The following is an 18397-nucleotide window of genomic DNA, read 5'->3' on the forward strand; positions in this document are numbered from 1 at the left end:
CCCTGTTCCACATGATGCCGCCTGCAATCCCCCTAAGAGGAATGTTCAGTCAGTGTGTTTGTGGGAGGGGTGGGGACTTTTTGGCACTGATGGTGCTGAATCATGGAGTTATCCAACAAAGAGCGGCTGGATAAAACTGACAACTAATGAAATTACTTTGTGGGGGTGAGTGGGGGGGAGTCTACGCAGTGACCCCTCAACTGAGTAGGCCTGGCCTATGGTAAGCCGTTCTAGGGGCTGGCACGGTCACGGTAGGGCATGTTGGCAGAGTTTCCACCCTGTCGTGCGCGTATATATTGAACGCTGCGCATCGTCACCAGCACACTGGCACCAACTGGCGCAGGTAAGACTTCATCTCTGTTGATTCATATTTAAAAAGTTATTTTTTTTTCATTCGGTTCTTTTCTCAGTTCGATGACATACATGAGACGCTGTCAAAAATATTGACTATTTAGTTTTATGATGCATGCATGCTTATTTTCTTTAGTTATTAAAATGCTTTACATTTGATTGTGGTCGTGTGCGAAAAGGGATCTCAGAATACTGTGATCTGTATGCTGGATTTTTCTTCTCAAAAACGTTTTATGCTTTTGAATAAATGAAAATATTTCATATTTTCTAAAATAGAGTCCCTTGTTTTTCACAGGAGTTTCCTTCAAAAAAGTCCTGCCGTGGTTAAAACCTGCGAAGTGAAAACGTTTATTTATTTATTAGATATCAGTTACATGTACTATATACAAATGTAACAAAATAAGAACTACAGATCTACAGAAAAAAAACTGAACACATAACTGCAGTTAAATAAATATTCTTTATTGTACAAAATAATAAAACGAAATTGGATGGCTAGTGTAAGAAAACGATGAAGAGAGCGGCCGACTAGCGGCATGCTTGCAACGGGGATCCTCAAAGTGAGCCAGGTCTCCGTAACGATTAAAACACAAGAGTCACGAATGTAGCGGTTTCCCGTGAGTTGTAGCTCCAGGTCATCAGTTTCATGGGTAATTAAAATTGTGTTGGTGAGATACAGGCTCTACAGCGGTAGCTTAGGGGAGTTGTTACGTAACCAAGCGTTAGCAGTAGGCAGGACTTGTAGCCTCGCCATTGTCTTCTCTCCGACGTCGCTTCAGTCTCTTCCCGAATCCGATATCAATCCAGGGAGTGTTAAGTGGGGATCAGCATTTCTTTGTGTTCTTCTGATTTTCCTCAGAGTCAAATTTAATGGATGAATTTTCAATGTAACGCTAAAATATTAGCTGCCGCCATGCTTCTCTTCATGTTTCAGTGGACGCATTATTTTCATTTGATTTATTTTTCATAACATGAACCTTACCTACGGGAAGCTGACATAATTGCTGCAATGACTAACCCAAAAAAAAGTGAAACCCCGGCTAAAAGAATAAGAAGAGTACAGTTGGGTTGTATTTGTATTCTTCCTTGTGCTTTTTGACACTCGTTTTCGATTGTACCTAGGCGACGTATAGTCGAATAATACACAATTTCCCTTTGAGTGCAGCCCACACAAACTATGGATCCATTTATTACTGATTTCTTGGTTGTGTATTTTTAGATCTTGTTTCGTGTGGCATCATTAAAAAATCTGTTGCAGGGTTCTCAAACCTTTTTCAAGCTGAAAGCTACTTTTTGTTACTACTGTAATTAGTGCATTGGGCATCCAGTTTGATTTTCTTAAACAGAAACTTACCTTGATGGCTTACTAAATAGCTAAAAAAAGATAGCTTGATAGTTAACTAGAAAGGTAAACAAGTAGAAAACTAAAATGGAGCTACTTAGCTAGCTGAAAAACTAAAAAGACAACAAAACAGCCAGCTAGAAAGCTAAAGACTAGATAGCTCGCTAGAAAGGAGGCCAAAATTTAGCTAGATGGCATGCAAAAAAGTCAAATTTAGCTAGCTATAACCAGATAGCTAGCTAAAAGAAATTGCACATTCTTAGCTTATTTGCTTTCTAAAACCCATAAATCGTAAAAATGAACCAGTAAAAAGATGAATAAATACATTCATTTATTACATGACTAGATTTTCACGCTATAATTATAATTAATTGCTTGAAAATAACTATCAATACTTGAATGAATTGGAATGTATTTATTTTAATTTTTAAAAGATCAACTTATTGCATCATTACCAGAAGGTTACTATGTTATTACCAGGTTAATCATTTAAAATAGGGTTAAACCGACTCGGTCAACCACTGCAAAAAAATAATTTGACTGGAAAATCACAATGACCCAGCACTGGTGAGCTATTTGCAGAACAGGTCTGCGGCCACCTCAACTGTCCTTAATGGGTACTCATGTTGGAGAACCCTGATCTGTTGCATGCATTCTTTAGTGTCCAATTTAAAAGAAAATTGAGAACATCCACCTGTGTTACTTTACTATTGTTTTTTTTTCTTCAGTTTAATCTTTGCCCATAAAATTATTATGGCCACGGACCACCAGAACCCTGCATCCAAGCAGCAGCAGCCAGGTTCCAGTGCACTCAAGGTAAATGTATTCATTGAGAATAATACATAATAACTTGAATGATATTGGCCATTTTAGCAGCAAACTTTCTTTTTTTTCTACTTGATATTTGACTTCATATCTCCCACAGCTGGTCATCTATGAACAGGAAAACTTCCAGGGACGGTGCCATGAGCTGACTGGTCCCTGTAACAACCTCCAGGAAGCTGGCGTGGAGAAAGTGGGCTCCATACTGGTGCTTTGTGGACCGTGAGTGGGGCTTTGCAGACGGACTCGGAGTACAATTCGAGAAGGGGGCTCTTGTGCGGTCAGTTTTTTCTTCACCCTGAATTTCTTATTTTCTTGACTCTTCTCAGATGGGTGGGATATGAACAGGCAGACTGCAAGGGGGAGCAGTATGTGTTTGAGAAGGGGGAGTATCCTCGCTGGGATTCCTGGACCAACAGCAGGCGCAGCGACACCGTCGTTGCATTACGACCAATTAAAGTGGTGAGAAAGCATACTTCGATTTTTAATTTCATTTCCTTGAAGGTCAATTTATATACTTTTCATTTACATTTTTTTCTGTTGTAGTACTATCTATCTATCTACCCTGGTCATATCCCTCGAGAGGACTGACCGACAGCAAGACAAACACATACAAAACCAAAGAAAATTTTAAAAAAGAGAAAAAGTAGCAAAAACCACACACAAAAAGTTAAGCACCTCGGCACCTAAGTTGGTCATGCTTTCATCCCTCCGGATGAAATGGGACACAAGAAAGCGGCCATATCCCTCGGGTCTGGTGCGAAACACACTCTTTTGTTCAACAGCAGCGCCTGACAGCTTTCACTGGTTTACCCCTGCTGCATCATACGGGTGCCCGGCCCATCCCTTAGAACGCGCCCAAACATCCCACTATCCTTTTACAACACCTCTCCACTCATTCCTATCACCAACAAAAGCTCTAGCTTTCACTAGATTTAGACCTCTTTCCTCCAGTGCACTCATAACACCATCCATCCACGTCAATAGCGGCCTTCCTCTTGGTCTCCTTCCGTTGACTTCTGCTCTGTAGATCCTCTTCAACATTCGCTCCTCATCCATCCTCTCCATGTGTCCAAACCAACCGAGTACTCTCTTATCAACACGCTTGCTCAGTTCCACGACTGATCCAGTTCTGTCTCTCACAATTTCATTCCTCAATCTATCCAATTTGTCACTCCTAACATACTCCTCAAACACTTCATCTCAAAAACATTTAATTTCCTTCTTAAATCTGCGTTCAGGCTCCAAGTCTCTGCACTATGCAACACAGTCGGCACAATCAAACTCTCATACAGTCCCCTCTTAACATCCATCTTGTTGCTCATCAATCTCCTCAGAGCACCCAAAACCTTGCCTCCTTGATTCACTCTGTGCAATACCTCACACTCCATTCCACCACAACCCAAGTACCTAAAGCTTTCAACTTCTTCCAGCACCTGTCTATGTTGTAGTACTACATCTCTGAATGTAGTACTCTTTGCATGGATGTTATTCTCCCCGAGAGTATTACAACAAACATAACAAAAACTCACGTCAAGAACAAAGTGTATACCCAATCGCGTAACGTTTCTCACAAGTTCATTGAGATAGAGAGAGGAAGGGCAGCGCTCGCGATCCAGTGCTCGCTAGACGCGGGAAGCAAGTCGTTCTCGCACTCGGATTGTGATTCGAATACGGAAGTGGATCTTCTGCAGCGAACAATGGTGGTGTCAGGGACGGAAAAACAGGTCGGTAGCCGGGACAGGGAGAGCAGAAGCGTGGTCGGGGTCGGAAACGGGTCGTAAGCCAGGATGGGAAAGTAGACATCGTCAGGATCAAAAATGGTTCGTATGCTTGGACGGGAGAGCAGGCGTGGTCGGGATAAAAACAGGTCATAGACAAACGGGAGCAAAAACGGGACAGGCGGGAGTCAGGGTCGAAAAAAGGCTTGCCTTGTATAAACAGAGGTTAGCAGACGGACTGACAACAGGGGAGTAACAGAACTGGGTTTAAATAGGGACAGGGAGCCAATCAGAGCCCGCAGCGGTTGGCCCCAAATGAGCGGGCACGGGTGATTTCAATCGGTAATCATGACACAAAACCCTTTTATCTTTAGCAAATGATTAAACTTGATCCAAAGATTTATTTTATAATAGTGTACTTTATCCTTACCTTAAATAGCCATATTTAATTCTTTAAATGGCCTGCTCATCATTGTAATGATTGTTTTTTTTCCTCATTCTACGATTATAAGTCTATTCTGTTTTTAAATATTGGACACTTGCAAAGGAGACTTCATGGTTTGCCAGTTCATTATTTCGACTATTAAATATCATTGTCACTATTGGTCAATGATGTTGCCGTTCTTTGATTTATTCATCCTTTGATTTTAACCTAGGACATTCAATAAAAAGGAAGGGCCTTTAGAACAGGTTGGAATTTCTTTTCTGAATGATTCTCTCCTTGTTCTCCTTTACAGGTGTCCGACATTCAAAACAGATCAAACTTATCAACCATAAAATAGTTTTAACACCTTTTTTAGATAAAGATAAAGATAAAGCCTTTTAGTATTTATATTGTTTACTAAACATAATTTTAAAAAGATAATGATTCAACTAATTTTAATAATTACTTTCTTCATTTCTAATATATTATTTGTATCTACTATTATAGAAAACAAATCTTAAAAATAAGCAACAGTATTGTTCTAGTAAATTGATTAAAATGAGCTGACTTGTCATACCAAATTCTATTCAATATAGGCATTGCATTATCCTTTCACTATATTTTATTTTGATATTTTAAACCTAATTTGTTATCTTGTAACTTCTTACTGATATTTATTGTTTTAGTAAAATATTCCGAAAAAATATATTTTTGTTAATCCATCCTGCCATCCATTATCTGCACCGCTTATCCTCACTAGGGTTGCGGGAGTGCTGGAGCCCATCCCAAATATCTTCAGGTAGTGGGCAGGGGACACCCTGGAGTGGTTGAATTATGCTCATTTTGATGGTTATTTTTATCATTTTCTAATATTTTTAATTCTTCTGCTGAAACTAAATTTGAAAATAAATCTTAAAAATTATCTCAATTCTTAATTATGGCAGATCATTATCTGCTAATAGTTCTATACATATAAGCATATTCATATATAGATTAATTTGCTTTGCAACCATATGTTCTATGCAGCCTCCCAGTATCCCAATAGGTGTTTATCATAGCATATATTGAATATAAATGCATAATATGCCCATTTTTATGCATCTCACAAAGCATTTCGACACTTGCGGTTAAATGAAAATGACTGTTAGGGCTCACATAATAACCAATTACAGCTCATTCACATGAGCAATTTCAATCAAAACAAGCAAGTGGAGATAGGTCATTCATTACCTGAGACACTGATGTTATGGCTGATTTCCATGTACTCCAAATCAATTATTATAGCAGTTGACTAAACAATAACTGACATTAGGAATGTTTTTTCCAACTCCAGGACAGCCAGGAGCACAAGATTGTCCTTTATGAGAACCCCAACTTTGCGGGGAAGAAGATAGAAATCATCGATGATGACGTCCCCAGCTTTCACGCGCACGGCTACCAGGAGAAAGTTTCCTCTGTTCGCGTTCAGAGCGGCACGTAAGTCCGTCTGCAGCTACTCGCCATCCCCCATGGCGGTATTAGCGAAGCCTGGTCCTCAAGAGACTGTTTTCCATGTTACCCTCTTCTAACACAGCTGAATCAGTGAACAGAATCTGACTTGTGCAGAGCTGGCTGATGAGCTGTAACTGTGGTGGACTAGGGCAGTGCTTCCCAATTGTTTTTTGTCACGCCATTGAACCCCCGCCCGGCACCCCCAAATAACTCAAGCGTCTTATCAGCGTGATTTTGGTGTGAGGTCTTTAATTGACAACTTAATTCATTTGGCTCATGCTGTCCGCCATCAACAGTAGTCGCAGTGAAGCTGATTGCTTTATATGCTTCGATAAGCTTTCTCTTCTTAGCTTTCAGTAGACTTTCATTTTCCTTTTTATCACTGCCTCTCGCCGCCTGTCTTCTCATCACCCTTAAATATTTTTTCATTGTGTCACTGGATGGTTTGCAACACTTTGCATCTACACTTCATACTCATTCTGTTGGCTATGCATCTGCAGATACCACTGAGTGCACAGTCAATGAGACCACTGCTGCCCCCTAATGTAGTGGAGGTGCAATTGCACTTTATTCAAGGAAAGTTAAAAACAAAGTTCACAATGTCAAACTATCCTAGTTGGCGGAGTCTCGCGCCCCCGGCCCCAATGGAGGCCCGCCCTACTATTTGAGAACCACCAGAATAGGGTAACATAGTAAACGTCTCAAGAAGCAACGAACCTGACCCCTCCCCTTGGCATTAAACTCATCCTGATTTGTTTCCTTTAATGGACCAGTTGGGTGGGCTATCAATATCCTGGCTACAGAGGCTACCAGTTCCTGTTCGAAAAGGGCGAGTACAAGGACAACACAGAGTTTGGCGCCCAGGTTCCACAGATCCAGTCGGTTCGACGCATCCGAGACATGCAGTGGCATCAGAGGGGTGCTTTTCACCCCGTCAACTAGGCTTATGAGTTTTACCTAGCCTAAACCTTGACTCTGCAAGCTTAGTCTTATTAAAGACTATTTCCCTCATTAGTTGAAAACTGCACCCATAGTTCGATTCCTTGCAGCTGTTGCAGAAGCGAATTCTTTGACACCACTAAATAAATTCCTTCTTCCTTCTTGCTTACAAGTCAAGTGTCTTTGTTCTGTGAAAATCATCAGATTGTGCTGCAACGTGTCATAAAATGTATTTTCGAGGCTAATTTGGAAAAGTAATCCATCCATCCATCCATTATATGCACCGTTTATCCTAACAAGGGGCACGGGGGCCCTGCAGCCCATCCCCAGCTATCTTCAGGCAGTGGGCACGGGACACCCTGAACTGGTTGCCAGCCGGCCAGCAGGGCACACAGAAACAGACAACTCGCTCTCTCATTCACACCGCTGGACACTGTGGCCCGGCCAATTGACCTCACTTGCTGGGTTTTTGGAATGTGGGAGTGCCCCGGAGGAAACCCAAACAAGCACGGGGAGAACATGCAAACTCAGCACAGGAAGGCTGGTAGCTGGATTTGAACCCATGACCTCAGAACTCTGCCAGGGACGCGCTAACCACTCAGTTGCTGTGCCGCTTGGAATTGTTATACTATTTATAATTCATAAACAAGGGCGGCATAGTGGGTGGGTGTTTAGCGCGCAGCCCCATGGTGCACCGGTTGAGGGGTTCACTGCTGGAAGATAGCTGGGATGGGATCTAGCACCTCTGCGATCCTACTGAGGATAAGGGGTGCAGATAATGGATGGATTTACGAACACTAAGAGTGGTTCCATCAAATAAAACCAGCAATGGGCTATATGCCACAGACTTCCAGTAAAACCATGGGGTGAGGTTCAAGTCTGGTGAGGCACAGTCAGATTGAAAAATAAACGTACCTAACTCTAATTTAAATTTTGGTTGGCAGAGCAAGAAAACAACAAACTATTATTGTCTTACTTTAATTCATTAATAAAGTCCAGGTGCTGATCCTTTTAAATAAAAATATCAATAGATCCAGAATTATGAAAAAAAATCCATGCAACAAGAAAAAAAACTACCAAGTGGCTTGACTTGACTTGAAAACACCAAATACATACAACTGTTTAATATATGTTTAATTTTATATTTCCACAAGGACAGGTGAATAACAGCATCAACTCCCCCGATTGCTCGATTTAACTTACCTGACAGATGTTATATCCAATTTCTATTTCCGTCATATTTTGTTTTGCTAAATAGGTTCTCATTTAGCTTCGTGACGCATCGGTCAGACGAGGTGGGGAGTTCCTGGCCTGCCCATGGGGGAGGAGCTGATGTCCCGACGTGTGGAAAAAAAAGGAAGACGGGAAAAAAAGACGGGAGCAGAGACGAGAGATGGGAGGCTCGACGAAGACTAATTAGACGAATTCAACAATAATTCGGCCTGTCTCTTGTCAATATTTTTCCCTAAAATTAAGAAAAGAGCATGCATTGTTAGGAGAATAAAGTTTGTGCTTGGTTAATGGAGTCAAATAACTAATTCGAACAATTTGTTAAATGCTACATTTGTAATATAGTTTAATTTCCACTATCACTATGATACCATGATTGATTTTACCGGAACAAATGGAGAAGAGGCCTAGGTTTCAAGTCCAGCTACCGCAGCCTCCACGTCTGGAGTTTGCGTGTTCTCCCCCGATCCTGCATTGATCCTAGGTGTGAATGAGCAAGTGAGTTGACTGTCTCTGTGTGGCCTGCAACTGGCTGGCAACCAGTTCAGGGTGTCCCCTGCCCACTGCCCGAAAATAGCTGGGATGGGCTCCAGCACCCCTGCGACCCTACTGAGGATAAGCGGTGCAGATAAGTGGATGGATGGAAGTTTTAAGCACTATCGTCTTTGTCGAAATTTCATCGTGGCATCAAGCCCGGTAATACTTCATCAAAACTTAAGTCTGTTATGTTAATTTATCCAAATTTCCGTTTAAATTGTGAGGTTGGAAATCAAATTGAGGATAGAATTGTAAAAAAAACATCAAAAAACAGGTTTAAAGTGTCAATAACATATTGTATATCCATTAAACACTAGATACGTCAGGGCGCTGTAAGAGCGCGCGGTGGTAACGCGCTAGCTAGCGTGCCTACGTAACGGCCATATTGGTTAAGTCAACGTCCTCGTTAAGGCAACATATGTACACTGTAGATATTTCATATCTTGCTCATTTTACAATTGATTTTCATGCAGGTAATTATTTTGTCATCCTCAAAACGCGCTATTATAACAGAAAATATTGAATGATTAAAAAAAACTGGGGGCAAAAACATTTGACGATGAAAGGTTTGTCCGGTTTTCCGGTACTCTATGCCACGGCGTTGGGTACGCTGCTCGATGTAGCGCATCTTATTTAGCTTCTACTGTATATGTATCTGTGGTGTCAACAATAGGACGCGGTGCGGGTTTGTACCGTCACTTCCTATTTGCGAAAACGAGCCCATGGCCGGAAGTGGAACACTGCTGTTCGGTACACCATGCGGCTGACAATGTTTTAATTTTTGCTTTGTGAGCTACATAAATTGTCATTTGTTTTCTACTTCTTCTACCCAATTTGGGATCCATTCTTCAACTGTGACTCTGCTTGAATGGTAGGATCGTTATTTAAACATATTATATTATCCTAGGCTAGTTGAAGCTAACCATGATATTGGTCCCAAGTTAACTTGTGTTGCTTGAACGTTACTGTAATTTGTATAGCCCTTAATCACAAAATGTCTCAAAGAACTGCAGAGGCCACAATGACACAATCCCCTGGTCTGAAACCTGCATTCGGGCTATGAGAATCTCTCAAACCTGACCATGAGGAAAAAAAGAAATTATGAGAAAGGGCCACACTAGAGGGAATCCCCCTACCAGGACGACCAGGCTGCAATAAATGTTACATAGGATAATAAAACACAAAACGTAATCAACATCAACCATAAACATTGGTAATAACTTAAATTTTTCAAAAAGGCAGTGAAGACCTGGCTTCCATTCTCAGCCATCTGGTCAATGCAGATGATGCCATGTCTCAGGTCAAGGTTTTGGTTCTCGTCTGTTGACCCATCCAGGTTCGTCCTTCTCCCTCACTCCTCGACCAACCAGACACCTGGAAAGGACAGGAAAATAAAAGGAAAATGTAACTCTTGGGCTTTAAAATATACTCATCAGAGAAACATCACGATCAGTTTGAAACAAGATAACTGAAAACTATAGAGCCATGGTAACTCACCATTACGTCCCATGGCCGTCTTCAACTTATTTGAATGTTTGCAAAAAGGGCTACCTAACATTCAGGACAGTAGACTCTAATCGTGCGAAATATTTACTCAAATTTACACACAATAATGCTGACAGATAAATAGAAATCCACATTAAATATTTCTGCTTTGTTGTATGTTGCTTCTTGTAATTCGTTCGTTTCGCCACATTATTTCAGCTTACAAATAAACAGACTCGTAAAATTATTCCCAATATGGTAGTTAGCGCTCCCCTTTCGTATGACACATTTTTTGTGATGAGGCTTTCTTATTGATAGTGTTTTTTCAAGCGCAAAGTTACAGTATAATAAACTTGTATTCCACGTGTCTTACTCTAACCTTTACTGCTTGGGCGCCCCTGGCAGCCGTTAGAAAATGCATAAATTGGTTGCATCATTACTTAAGCCGCGGATGAAAGCTCGAGAAAAAAGTCGTGACTTATATTCAGAATTTTACAGTGTTTGTTTTTATTCATTCTAAACCTATTTAATCTCCCAACAGCAAACATGCCTGTCCAGTGTAGCAGCTGCGCTGAGAAGCGTGCTATGCTAAAGCGTCCGAAAACGGGCCACTCGCTTTGCAAGGAGTGTTTCTTCAAGGCCTTTGAGGAGGAGGTGCATCTAACTATCATTGCCGCCAATTTATTCCAACCCGGGGAGACCGTTGGGATCGCCGCATCTGGGGGCAAAGACTCCACAGTTCTCGCCCACATCATGAAGCTCCTCAACGAACGCTACTCGTACGGCTTGAACCTCATGCTCCTCTCTGTGGACGAGGGCATCACTGGATATCGGGACGACTCTTTGGAGACGGTGAAGAGGAACCAGCAACAATATGAACTCCCGCTGAAGATCGTGTCGTACGAGGAGCTTTACGGCTGGACCATGGATGCCATCGTCAAGCAAGTGGGACTAAAAAATAACTGCACCTTCTGCGGGGTCTTCCGACGACAGGCACTGGATAGGGGAGCTGCCATGTTGAAAGTGGACAAGATCTGCACAGGTAATGAAAATATTTGTGTATTTCATGGGGGATCAAACACATTTGAGTTCAGGGGCAAAATGGTAGAAAAAGAACACTTCCGGGGGCCGGGCTAGTAAATAATTGCCATTAAAAGTGTGCCTTAGTGTCTCACTATTAAGTTATGATTCAGGGATGTAAGATACAATTACTGAGGCTATTTTTTCCTCAATATTTTATTTCCTTTACAAAAAAATTATCTTTTAGTGTTAATCAACCTTGCATTTGTAAAGATAAATAAAAACAATAATAGGATTCATTACAGTTTATTTACTTAACTCGGGAAAACTAATGCAAATTAGAACACTCAAGCACTCAAAACACTAATTTAAGTGCAAATGATTGGTTTAAAGGTGGGATTCATCATCTTAGGAGTCCTGAAATATGAAAGTTATATATCTTGGAAACAATGCCAAACTTAGTTCAAAAAGCCCTTATGTTTTTTTTCCCACAATGTCTATCTGCTTTTATCTTACTTTTAGCAACGCTGTTCAGGGTGTAACACATTAGGTAGGAAAAATGGGTGGGTAGAGCTCCTCCCTGCAGTTTCTTTGTTTGTGTAGCATACAACACTGCATAGAGAACTATATGAGCAACGTTCTACAATCATGTAAAGTGCTGAAAGAGGCCTGCCTCAATTACATTAATAATTGTATTATTACTTTTAGTGCTCACTTCAATGTCACTGAGTGAAATAAAAAAAAAAAAAAGTGATTTAATAAAAAGTATAGTAGATACATTTTTTCAGTGTCATGCCTGCTGGTTTAGAGTCTGTCAACATTCATATACTTGCACGCACATCACAAATATTCTAACAGCGGCTACAATGATGACACAAGCAAGAAAATGGCGGCTGAGAGTAAAAAAGTTCAAAATTCTGTACAGCTCCCTTAATTATATAATTTTGTTTTCCTTTTTTATTTATGTATTTTTCCGTTTTTATGAAAATCTTTTCTTGAATTCTGGAAATTTGCTGTTAGATTTCATTTGCATCATACAAAAGAGTTAAACCCTTTTAATCTTCTGCAAAGACCTAGGTGCTTTTGTATTTTTTAATCAAGGGGGTTACTGATATGTTCCAATCTCTGGAGATAAAAAGCTTAGTTTAGTAGCAAATGTTGTAGTTAAGAGACATTTATGCACCCCATGTGAGTGCAATCATATTGCTTCTATTTTAAATAGAATAACATTGGGATGGCCGTTTCCTCAAATGTTATCTGGTCGATAAATGTCGGTCACAAATAGAGCTACAGTGAGGGGTTTGCTTTAAGAGTGGCGCCTGGCTTTGGCAACTTGCAGTGGACATATTTAAAACTGAAAGTTATTGTTTCATGTGATGAGGCTCATTTTTTCTCTTGCCCGCTTCTCCGCGTTGCCTCGTAGGACGGATTATATCCTTTAGCGGGCCTGATCCTGCCCGCGGGGTGTAGTTTGACACTCCTCCTTAAAATAATGATCTTAAAATGGGTTTGGCAGCAATAAAACATTACTCTAATTGATTGAAGTATATGACTCGCATATAACAAATATCCCAACATATAACAACAAGAAATATCACATAGCCACAATCTTTGATGTGTTTATAATGCAACATTGCGTGTAATTACGAAATCTGATGATTTTGTTTTTCCGCAGGTCACAATGCAGATGACGTAGCGGAAACCGTACTGATGAATGTTCTTCGAGGCGACATTGCCCGTCTGCGCCGCTGCACTGCCATCTCCACGCACAGTGAAGGCGACGGGGTCATACCGCGCTGCAAGCCTCTCAAATACGCCTACGAGAAGGAGATCGTTTTGTACGCTTACTTCAAAAAGTTGGACTACTTTTCCACCGAATGCATCTACTCCCCCAATGCTTATCGCGGCCACGCGAGGACCTTTTTAAAAGATCTGGAGAGCATACGTTCCAGCACAATCATCGATATAATTCATTCGGGGGAGAATCTTTCCATCAGAGAGGGTGTGAAGATGCCCGTGCAGGGGACGTGCAGCAAGTGTGGTTATATTTCCAGTCAGACTTTGTGCAAGTCATGCGTGCTCCTAGAGGGGCTGAACAGAGGCTTGCCCAAATTGGGTATCGGAAAACACCACCGCTTGCACGATAAAATCGTCAACAATCAACCGCTCACTGAAAAGGAGCAGAGGAAGTTGAAGGTGGTTGACATTTGACAGGAATTGATGACACATTTATTGTTTGCCTTTTCTCTGGTAATAGTTGTTGCTTTCAATAAAACTATACAAATTACTTGGATTTTTAAACCTTGGAACATTATGTTGTTTCGGGTTGGATTAGGGCAGTGCTTCTTAATTATTTTCTGTCATGCCCCCCCTTCGGAAGAAGAAATCCTCTCGCGCCCCCCAAGAAGTATTGTCTCCTCATCCGGGTTAATTATTTTTCATTAGGTCCCTTGCGGGTCTGCTCTAATTCGTATCTACACTTCCTACTCAAGGTTTATACTCTGTTATGTGCGGCTTCTTTTTAAAGGGACGCTGTAATATTTGACCACAAGATGTCGCTGTATTGTGTCGTGCAACTGAAAACGAGCACTATAAAGCACAGGGAAGAATACAAATTAAAACACTCAAAGTGACCGCACCATATTTTCTTATTTTCCACCCAGCCTTTCACAACGTTTGAGGATTTTGGTACTCATTGGAGAAAGATGAAGGATATTCATGTCAGCTCCCGCTAGGTGAGCCTCATTTTACTCAAAATGGATAAAAAATTTCTCTATCTAGAGTGTTTTTTAAAAAATGAATGTTTTTATGAACATGTATTTTTGCTTAGTATTCAAATAAAACACTTTTTACTTTTAATGAATTAAGTCTTGTCCTTTATGTCCCTTTTAATTTTTCTGATCCATAATTATGTCACTGGGGTGTCGCCAGTTGAAAAAAAGACATCTTGCATTGTTAAAAATTGAGTTGAAGTTCTCATACATCTTTATCATAAATGGTAAAGTAAGAAAATATATATTTTATGTGGTGACCAGTGCTCTGAAAAAAAAAATACAAAAGTAGTTCCTCTCGTTTACGTCAGCTTTAGACTAAGCAGCTCAAGTATCCCCCAAAATCCCAATGTGAGAACCACCAGGAAAAGTATATGTGTGTCTGTGTGTGAAGTCAAACTTTGGCACAATTTACAAAACGAGACCCAGGGTAAAAGAAAAAACATTGCAAATGTCAGTAAATTGATTTTTATAGAGCAAGTGCAGGGAAATTATTAAGGAATCGCTTAATTCTGAGGAAAGAAATATGGAATCAGTACATTTTGATTAGAAATATAGGACACACCCAGTCAATTTCCTTTCCTCTATTGTTCACCCAGCTTAGATTAAGTCTGCACGTTAGTCAGCATTTAAAAACAGTGCAATTATCACACCTTGGAGGGCTTCTGGACTAAGTGGACTGGCAAGAATCATGGCACCATCAAGAGAGATGACTCTTGAAACCAAAGACAGGCTTGTCAAACTTCTTGAAGAAGGTAACTCTACATGTATGGTTGCCAAAGATGTGGGCTGTTCACAGTCAGCGCCATGGAAGATTTGGACTAAGTACAGAAAGCATAGGAATTTTGTTAAAGTCAAGTGTACTGGTAGGCCATGGAAGACATGTAGGCTCCAAGACAAACACCCAAAGGCCATATGTCTTGAGAACAGAAAATGCACAACAAGACAAATGAAGAGGAAATGGGAGGAAGTTGGACTCAATATTTGTGACAGAACTGTGCAATTGAAAAAAATGTTTGGGGATGATTAATTCATCCTTCAAGATGACAATGGATCATGCCACAGAGCAAAAACTCTGAAAGCATTCCTCGGAGAAAGACACATCCAGTCAATGTCATGGCCTTCAAATAGCCCAGATTTCAACCCAATGGAAAACCTGTGGTGAAAATTGGAAAGAAAATCTCCACAACGAGGCTTTGACCTGCAAAGGCGATCTGGCAACTTCAAAGGGAGTTGGCCCCAGATTGATAAAGAATACTGTTTGTCGCTCATCATGTCCATGCCTCAGACACTGCAAGCGGTCATAAAGGCCAAAGGTGGTGCAACTTAATACCAGGGATATGTTTTGATTGTTATTTATTTGTCTGTTTTTCATGATTCTGTATTTTTGTTCTTCAGAATGAAGTGATTCCATATTTAATTCCCTGCACTTGCTCTTTAAAAGTAACATTTACTGACCATTAGAATGTTTTTTTTTCTTAATTTGTTTTTTTGTTTGTTTCCGAATGCCAAGGAGTTGCCCTTTGGAATGCACTTTCGATGTTTTTTTTTTTCACAGAATAAAATGTCCGAGTGAGGGCTTGGCAAAGACTGATGATGCCATACTCTTTGCGAGAGATTGTATTTTTTATGAAATGGTTGCATTGTCTGCAGCTGAAAAGCAGCGGCGCTACAGGACATGCTGTGATGCAGACCAAGAGAGAGGACAAGCTTATCTTAATGAAGAGAGAGGTGGCGAAAGGTCAGAGAGGAGGAAAGAAAAAGTGTCAGATCTTAGTGAAAGAGGCCAGAAAGCACAGATAAATAAATGGACATTCTGCCTATGTCCTGTGAAGTAATTTGTAAAAAAAAAAAAGTTACAGAATTATATGCTGAGCTGGACAAATACACTTCACGTATAGTTTGAAAGTCCCTCTTTTGAATGAAATGATGAAAACATCGAATATTTTTTATTTCGGAGTTAAGGTTGCAATGCTGAAATGGCACTGAATAGTAAGAATGACTTGTGTGGTCAGTGATTTCATTATCTTGCAAAATGAGCAGATTGTATCTTCAATTCGAAAACGTGATTATAATAACACAATTCATGTATAAATATGATTCATCATTTTTTAAAACTCCACACTTACAACCCGTTATGTGGATATTTTAGCCGCAAGATGTCGCTCTGGAATACTTGATGCGCGGTTAGTCCCGGGCGCGCGCTTCGTCAAAGTACACGCATCGCGCGTTCACGCGAACGACCCTGACCAACTTCCAGGAGGAATCAGCGGTGAAGTTTGTAGTGGAAAGCCCACACAAGCGTGATCGTTTTTGGAAATCCGTGGACGTTGCCTGGTACGGTTGTAAGCAAGCATCCGACATGGACGACCTCGGTGAGTAACCGCCGATGGTGTCGCTTATTCGGCGAGGTTCTTATTCGAAGTAGCGGGACAGGGCGGAGGAGTCAACGTGACAAGGAAAAGTTTTTCGGAAGCACTTGTGGGGGCGCATTCCAGTGTTTTGAGGGAAAAGTTACACTGAACGTGGCATCGTCTTCCACTGGTTTCTATTACGTTTACAACTAAGGTGTTATATCCATTTATGTAATAGGGGCTAGGGTTTACCTTTGTACTCACCGTGGGACTGCATCACTCGAATTTTGCAGTTCTCTCGCACGGACCGTAATTATTTGCTTGATGAAGTCACTGGTTGTGTTTGGAGGTGGTGAGCCAATAAAAGCCTGATTGTAGGATAAATTCCCCGTTTTGAAGTCAATAAAGGTGACCTGCGTGACCCGTGTAGATCTGAGGGGAAACGTCTTGAGATGGGGAGGTGGGTATTGTAAGATTTTCCAGCGTGAATAAAGCGTTTGAGGTGGTGTGTAGTTCTCTCAGGCAGGAGAGTATTTATCCGCGTGTGACATACATTGGATTTTATCTCATTATCACAATATTTGTATTCACTGTACCAGAGATGAATGTTAGAGAATGGAGAAAACAAATACAGATAAATGGAAAAAGTACAGCGAGGGGAAACAACTCTTTGCTGTATCTGATGAAGGACTTGTAAGATATTCATTGTGAATTTTATGTCAGTATTGTGTTCATAGATGTCAATAAATGATTTGAATCGCGAAGCTTGTAATCAACCTTTGTTACGTTCACTGCTTAGTTTGAACTGAGAAAAAAATCAAACAAAATTCTCTACCAATTTTAATAAAACGTTTGGAATGTGCGTACACATAAGTATGGTATTTGTTTACACCCCTCTCACCCTTTTATAATATGTCAAAGAAATGAAACTCTAAAAATCCATGTGATTACCTTTTATATATTCAACATCTTGTTACTGAGAAAGTTGGCACTACTGTATTGGAAACTGCTGATTGTTTAAGGGAGTGTTTTTTTTCTTCTAGGTGCTAAATGTCATCTAAAACCATTTATCTTTGCATCATTGCTCCTTTTTTCGTGCGTGTGTGTATTCATGCTCGTCTGTATAAATATTCATAGAACTTAGGTCATTCCCTCATATTTTCGACTCCCAGCTGACTTAAGAAGTTAGGAAACCAGTAGAGGTGAAAGGTAGATGTAGTATTGTGATACCTGACTCCATGCGTCAGGCATTGCATGTGGTCTTCCTCTGGTTTGCCAGACCATTTTCCTTCACCAGAGGCAAATTTTCAACAAGGTCAATGCCTATCGCCTGATGGGGCGACATCCCCTCATACTCTCCAACCGATGCCCTGGGCTTTTTACTTCATTTGATTTTGAATTTGTTTTGCAGTGCAATTTTTAACAGATTATTAAAAAAAAAAGAAGTCTTAAGATGCATTTCCCTGGATGAGTTAATAAGCAGACAATTAAAAAAAAAGTAGTAACCTGCTGCCACCTACTGGTATGGATGAAGATTATCTCTTTGCTGAAAGAAAGTAAACTTACTGAACAATGGCATGATCTTTGCAAAGATCAAATTGGGAGACAAAGTGTAATGGCACACTGGTTGAAGAACACTGGTTGGCCATAAATTCAGGTTTAAATAGCTTACCTGTGCCTTAAGTGTGTACTGGTCAACAACAAAAAATAAAAACCCTGTTTTTCCCTTCAAATCTTTTTTTCCAACGGGAATTTTATTTCCATCCATCCATTCATTATCGCACCGCTTATCCTCAGTGGGGTCGAGGAGGTGCTGGAACCCATCCCAGCTATCTTCGGGCAGTGGGGAGGGGACACCCTAAACTAGTTGCCAGCCAGCTGCAGGGCACACAGGGACAGACAACTCATCC

The 18397-nt window shown here is 40.7% G+C and overlaps 3 protein-coding genes across 4 annotated transcripts in view; all 3 read left to right on the forward strand.

Annotated features, from left to right (window-relative positions):
- Positions 1-277: 277 nt before the first annotated feature.
- crybb2 (crystallin, beta B2) lies at positions 278-7262 on the forward strand. The gene is made up of 6 exons (XM_088335546.1): positions 278-343; positions 2422-2509; positions 2619-2737; positions 2845-2977; positions 5994-6136; positions 6925-7262. Exons 2-6 carry the CDS (start codon positions 2447-2449, stop codon positions 7091-7093), a joined length of 627 nt encoding a protein of 208 aa, XP_088191672.1. The 5' UTR covers positions 278-343; positions 2422-2446; the 3' UTR covers positions 7094-7262.
- A 1953-nt stretch (positions 7263-9215) lies between these two features.
- ctu1 (cytosolic thiouridylase subunit 1 homolog (S. pombe)) lies at positions 9216-14225 on the forward strand. 2 transcript variants are annotated; one of them, XM_088335544.1, is made up of 3 exons: positions 9216-9330; positions 10884-11384; positions 13038-14225. In XM_088335544.1, the coding sequence occupies exons 1-3, from the start codon at positions 9276-9278 to the stop codon at positions 13571-13573; spliced, it is 1092 nt and encodes a 363-aa protein (XP_088191670.1). In that variant the 5' UTR covers positions 9216-9275; the 3' UTR covers positions 13574-14225. The 2 variants fall into 2 exon arrangements, with proteins under 2 accessions (XP_088191670.1, XP_088191671.1); XM_088335545.1 differs by lacking the exon at positions 9216-9330 and adding an exon at positions 9433-9728.
- Positions 14226-16332: 2107 nt separating this feature from the next.
- The window catches only part of pxnb (paxillin b), a 50673-nt gene continuing 48608 nt past the window's right edge, over positions 16333-18397 (forward strand). Inside the window, exon 1 of the mRNA XM_088335548.1 lies at positions 16333-16508. Coding sequence (XP_088191674.1) covers positions 16496-16508 — 13 coding nt within the window. The 5' untranslated portion in view covers positions 16333-16495. The remainder of the gene's footprint in view (positions 16509-18397) is intronic.

The sequence above is a fragment of the Urocampus carinirostris genome, chromosome 5 (assembly GCF_059441175.1).
Source record: "Urocampus carinirostris isolate Australia breed hairy pipefish chromosome 5, RoL_Ucar_1.0, whole genome shotgun sequence".
Taxonomy (NCBI): domain Eukaryota; kingdom Metazoa; phylum Chordata; class Actinopteri; order Syngnathiformes; family Syngnathidae; genus Urocampus; species Urocampus carinirostris.